Raw genomic sequence first — 6,000 nt, forward strand, 5'->3', positions numbered from 1 at the left:
CCCTGATTGGATCCCTAGCCTGGGAACCTCCATATGCCGTGGGTGCAGCCCTAAAAAGCAAAAAAAAAAAAAAAAGATTTAAAAAAAAAAAGATAAAAATTACAGGCTAGGTTTAATTATAGCAGAGCCTACCCTTTGCATGAACTTAGAATATATATATAATGAAGAATAAACCACCTGCATTCTAGAGATAGATCAGATGGTGACTAGAGATGTGGCTTTCACACAACCTTGTATTTAGGATAATAGTTACTTATTAAAAGCCTACATGTTGTGCTGGTATTATGGGTAATTTAAATATATTCCTATTTAATTCTCATAACAGCTCTGTCAAGGATTATTATAGCTATTTTGGGTTGACAGGCCTCAGAACAAGTGAAGCAATTTATCTGAGGGCAAATAGTTTAATAGCTTCAGAAATCAGAATTTAACTGAGACCGAGTCGAGTTTTCCTTCTATTGTACATGGTGCTTTTACATCTGAGGTTAGACCCTGCCTCATGTCAGACTTGGGCTACCTTGTGGTTAGGAGACATGGTTTAATGTGAAGTAAGTTCAGGATATTTTTTTAAATATTTACTTTCAAGGTCCCTTTCAACTCTTAGAAGTCTTTGATTTCAGCAATAGTTCCCGTCTTTAGGAATACTTTTCTTAGTGGAGGTTAGCCCTGGGCTGTCTTTCCCCGTGAAGCAGTATGAAATCCTGAGATTAGTCCAGTTGGTTATTCCCCTGAGGAAATGTTTAATTGGATGGAATTCTAATCATGTTGATGGTATTTCTTTTGTTTTTCTGGGATTTCTAGAATTCAGACCCAGAAGGAGGTGGAAAGAAAAAGAAGAAAAAGAAGGATAAGAAACATAAAAAGGATAAGAAGCACAAGAAGCATAAAAAACACAAGAAGGAGAAGGCTGTGGCTGCAGCTGCTGCAGCTGCTGTGACCCCTACAGCCATTGCTGCTCCCACAACCACATCAGCACAGGAAGAACCAGAGGCAGAGCCAGAACCTAAGAAGGTGCTTATGGATACTGTCTTAATTTTATACAAATTGCTAAATTAATTCAGTTTGGAGAAGTAGCTCAGTAATTTTTTTCTGGTAATTGGATGTTCAGCTGTTCGGTTCTCTTCTGATTCATTTCTCCACGACCACCTGCCAAGAACTAGAATTTGCTAAGGCTTCAGATAAGAATAAAAATGGCAGGAGTTCCTATTGTGGTTCATTTAGCAAGTTAAGAACATGACTCATATCCATGAAGATAAGGGTTTGATCCCTGGCCTCACTCAGTGGGTTAAGGATCTGACCTTGCTGCAAGCTGTGGTGTAGGTAGCAGACATGGCCTGGATATGGTGTTGCTGTAGGCTGGCTGCTGCAGCTCCAGTTCGACCCCTAGCCTGGGAACTTCTATGTGCCACAGGCCTAAAGACACCCCCCTCCCCCACAAAAAGAATTTTGGTCTTTATCAGAGGAAAGTGAGTTTACAAACTAACGTCAAAAAATAAGATGTCAGGGAGTTCCTGTCATGGCTCAGTGGTTAACGAATCCGACTAGGAACCATGAGGTTGTGGGTTTGATCCCTGGCCTGGCTCAGTGGGTTAAGGATCCGGCGTTGCCGTGAGCTGTGGTGTGGGTTGCAGATGCGGCTCGGATCCCGAGTTGCTGTGGCTCTGGTGTAGGCCGGTGGCTACAGCTCTGATTCAACCCCTAGCCTGGGAACCTCCATATGCTTTGGGAGTGGCCCTAGAAAAGGCAAAAAGACCAAAAAAAAAAGTCATATACTGATCTGTATCAACCATTGTTTGGTTGCTGATAGGCAGATTATACCTGTTCTTTTTGGGGGGGCTGCACCTGTGGCATATGGAAGTTCCTAGGCCAGGGATCACATCTGAGCCGCAGTTGCTACATTTGCCACAGATATGGCCCTAGAAAGGGGGGGAAAATACAAAAGGCCTTATGTATATTTCTAAAAAGAGCTTTGAAATAATTAAATATAAATATACCATATAATTCACCCATTTAAAGTATATAATTAAATGATTTCTTTTTAGTATATCCATAGAGTTGTGCAGCCATCATGATAGTATTATTCTTCTCTATACTCAGCATTTTCCACCAGTATCTCAAGGTTTGATGATACAACTTTTCTGTTTTTTTTAGGAGACTGAAAGTGAGGCCGAAGATAACCTTGATGACTTAGAAAAGCACCTGCGCGAAAAGGCCCTGAGATCAATGCGGAAGGCTCAAGTGTCCCCACAGTCCTAGGTGGAAATGTTTGTTATGATGTAAATTTTATTTGGTTTGTACGCAATTCAATTTCAAAATTGCTAAAATGTGTTTGAGCTTTAGACTATAACATTTGTTGTAATAATTGCTAGGTTGAAGTTCACCATGTTAAAAAAAAAAAAAAAAAAAGGGCATGGATTTACATTGCAAAAGGTGTCCACAGTGTATTAGTGACATTCTTTCATTGACAGCTGACATAAATTCATTTAGAGTGAAATATTTTAAGCCAAAAAAAAAAGATCCCCTTTTTAAAAAAGGGGGTTTAAATACTGTTGGCATTCTTATGGTTCCTTTAAATGCCTCTGGCTCTTCCCAGAGGTTTTTCTTTCTATATACTTTTCCTTTTTTCCTTTTTTTTTTCCTCCTTTTTCTCATTTGAGTCTTAGCACCCATTTAAGTTATGATGCTTCCAACCTTGTATGGTTTGCGAGCTTGCCCAGAAATAAGACCACTGTTGAATTACCACAAAAGTATAAATGAATATTTTAATGCCACAATCTTTCCTGTTGCCTGTGGAGTCTCTGCTGAACTTAATCAGGATTCGAGCTCTAGAATGAGACAGAAAATGAAAGCATGTTGTTTGCCAGGACACTGTGGGTTTATACTGATGTGTAACAAGTTGATTTGGAACACTGGAATTTCATTTTTTTTTTTTTGTAAAGGCAATTATCTAGTCCCAGGAAGGATCCTTCAGTTATATAAAAATTTTGATTTATGAAATGTCATGGCTCCATTCATAATTTTGTCTTGTTCTTCCGATTGGTATATACAACTTTCAGAGCTCTTGTATTTGGAAAGCTGGAAGGGCCCAGACTTTGAAATAGTGTCTTGTTTTCACTGTTTTGTTTTGTTTTTTTTGTTTTTGTTTTTGTTTTTGTTTTTTAAACTAAAGCTATATAAAGCTTGTGGATTAAACAGAATAAATTTCTAAATTTAAAAATACTGGCCACTCACTTTTACTTACCCATCTCAATATTGCAGGAAACATAACTTTGAAATCTTACAGTGCCTATATTTTTACCTCCTTGGCACCTTTGGCACAGTGAGGATTGGGCAAAGGAAATACAATGTGATGAAATTGTCTTACCGTCTTTGTTTTAATAATTAATATAAGTGTTTTGAAGGGAAGGTGCACAGTGAGATTGAAACATGTATTATGGGCAGGGCAGGTCAGCCAGGCATAGAACAGAGTATTAGGCAGAGCAGGCAGTATCTTTGTACCCCACAAGGCAGAAGGAGCCTACCACATTCCAGAAAGTTAATGAAGACTGATGACTGGAGCAACCCCTTTGTATCAGGCGTGTGTGTGTGTGTGTGTGTGTGTGTGTGTGTGTGTGTGTGTGTGTGTGTGTGTGTGTGAGAGAGAGAGAGAGAGAGAGAGACACTTTGGCTCTATGCAGGTAATTTTTGCATTTAAGATTTTAGCAGAGCAATGTAATTTGAGGAAACTTGGGAGTTGATAACATTGTATAAGATAGAACAGCAATATTTATATGAAAGAAGTAAAGTAATTTTTGACAAGTGAATCTAAGCTTAGCAGGTTGACATGAGAAACTAATTTGATTTATAATTTTCTGGCAGCTGAAGCAAAGAGAGGAAGAATGTCCACATGTCTTAATTTCAGGAAAACGCAGTGGGAAGGTTTATTTTTATTTTTATTTATTTTTATTTTTTTATTTATTTTTTTTAACCTAAGGGACATGGGCATATCAGGGCTGTTTTTACAGCTGGGTTTTTAGAGTGATTTATAACAAGGCCAAAAGCTCAATGAAGCTGCTTTAGTAGGGACTAAACTCAGGTATCTAGAGTAACTTCCCATGATTGATGATAGAATCTTAAATTTGTATGTAGCAACCTAAGAATTTTCAAAATCTTCCACATGACCCCTTTTGATAATTCTGTGATGTTGGAAAGATGCTAAGATGCTTGCTGCCGATTTACCCCTCCGAATATGATCAAACCAGTGAACATCAGTGGGATACTTGCATCTCTCTAGCCTTTCATTCAATTCTTTATTCACTTACCCATTTATTCAGTTGTATTCACTCTTCCACTTGATTAAACTTCTTGTTAAGGGTATCAGTAACTTATTTTGCCAAAATAAAGAATCAGTTCTCCATCCTTTACCAGCCCTCTTCCCAGGATTTGACTCAGTCATTCACTCCTTTGTCGAAACACTTCCCTGTCTTGGATTCTAGGAGTCAACACTGGTTTACCTTCTAGATGCAGCAACCCCTCCTACCTCATTGGCTTAGTTGTTCATTTATTTCTAGTGGATCCTTTCAGACATGAAGTGATGGAGTTTGTAGAGAAAGCCAATGTAGACCAAGAAAGATTATTTCATAGTCTTTTGTGTTTTTATTTATTTGTCTTTTTTGGCTGCCTCGTGGCACATGGGGTTTCCAGGCCAGGGATCAGATCGAAGCTGCAGCTGGGACCTCTGCTGGGGCTGCAGCATTGCCGGGTCCTTTAATCCTCTGGCCAGGGATCAAACCTGTGTCCTGGCGCTGCCTAGATGCCACTGATCCTATTGTGCCACAGCAGGAACTCCCCAAGTCTCTTGACTTTAAATGTTGTCTTTTTGTTGACATTTAATTGTGTTGATTTTAAATGTCATCTTTTTGTCTAGAATGGAATTTCTTTCCGTTCTAAATTTCCCCCTCACCTAGACCCCTGTCCAGCCATCTGGTTGATCTCTTCATTTGGACATCTAGAAGGCATACAGAATTGAACATGTCCTTTGATCTTACCCCTGTCTCATTTTGGTACCTGTCACTCATTTACTCAAAGTTGAGTTGATACTATCAATAGCAGTATGTCCACCCTTCAATACTTAATGCACACAAGATCATTCCATTCCCAGCAGCCTAAGTTAGATCATAGTACTGCCTAAAATCCTCAGATGCTCTTTTCTGCCTCAAGGTAAAAACCAAATTTCTTAACATGGCCTGCAAGACCCAGTAGCATCTGCTTTGGCATCTTCGTCTCCACTCCTCAATTCGCTCAAGCCATACCTGCCTTCTTGCTTTTCCTTTCATCAGTCAAAGTTGAACTCTCACTCAGGGCCATTGTTTTCACTTTTCCCTCATCCTGGAAGGCATCTCCTCCCAATCTGGCTTGTTTCTTTTTTTTTCCAGAGAGGCCTCATTAACTTCCTCTTCTCTATTTTCATCTGTAGCAATTATTGCTACCTGAAATGATAGATTTTTGGACCCTAGGAACTTGGTGTTTATGACTATGTCCCTAGTATCTGGTACATTGTGGAAACACATGTACTTGATGTACAGAGGAATAATAAGTATACCTGATGTCATTGCCTCTACTTGCCAGGCCTACTAGTGTTTGAGTTAAAAAAGAAGACATAGTGATTGCTGCCCTTTATTTGCCTACTAGGGATAAAAACATGCAAACAACTGAATGGACAGAACATAGCGTCGAGTCTGATAGACCAAAGTTTCTACTGTAGCTTTCTACTCTGTGACCTTGGTCAAGTTGCTTGACCTCTAAGCGCTGCCATTTCCTCTCCTATAGAAGTTAAATGGTGGAATCTACCCCAGAGTTGTTATAGAGGATTTAAATGTGTTAGTTAATACAGGTAAAGCAATGGTAGTACAAAGTGAGGTTCCCATTTTCTTAGCTTATGTAATTGTTTTAGTAACTATGGCAAATTTTAGTTTAGGTGTCTAGAAAGCATTTTATTTTAATTTTGCTTTTTAGGGCCAT

At 39.0% G+C, this 6,000-nt stretch overlaps 1 protein-coding gene across 9 annotated transcripts in view; it reads left to right on the plus strand.

Moving 5' to 3' along the window:
- Positions 1-3,219, plus strand: part of SRRM1 (serine and arginine repetitive matrix 1) — a 34,278-nt gene extending 31,059 nt beyond the window's left edge. For all 9 annotated transcript variants that reach the window (XM_047792591.1, XM_047792584.1, XM_047792586.1 and 6 more), the window contains 2 exons: positions 802-1,011; positions 2,152-3,219. In XM_047792591.1, the coding sequence (XP_047648547.1) occupies positions 802-1,011; positions 2,152-2,256 (315 nt within the window). In that variant the 3' untranslated portion in view covers positions 2,257-3,219. The remainder of the gene's footprint in view (positions 1-801; positions 1,012-2,151) is intronic.
- Positions 3,220-6,000: the final 2,781 nt, after the last annotated feature.

The sequence above is a fragment of the Phacochoerus africanus genome, chromosome 8, assembly GCF_016906955.1.
Source record: "Phacochoerus africanus isolate WHEZ1 chromosome 8, ROS_Pafr_v1, whole genome shotgun sequence".
Taxonomy (NCBI): Eukaryota; Metazoa; Chordata; class Mammalia; order Artiodactyla; family Suidae; genus Phacochoerus; species Phacochoerus africanus.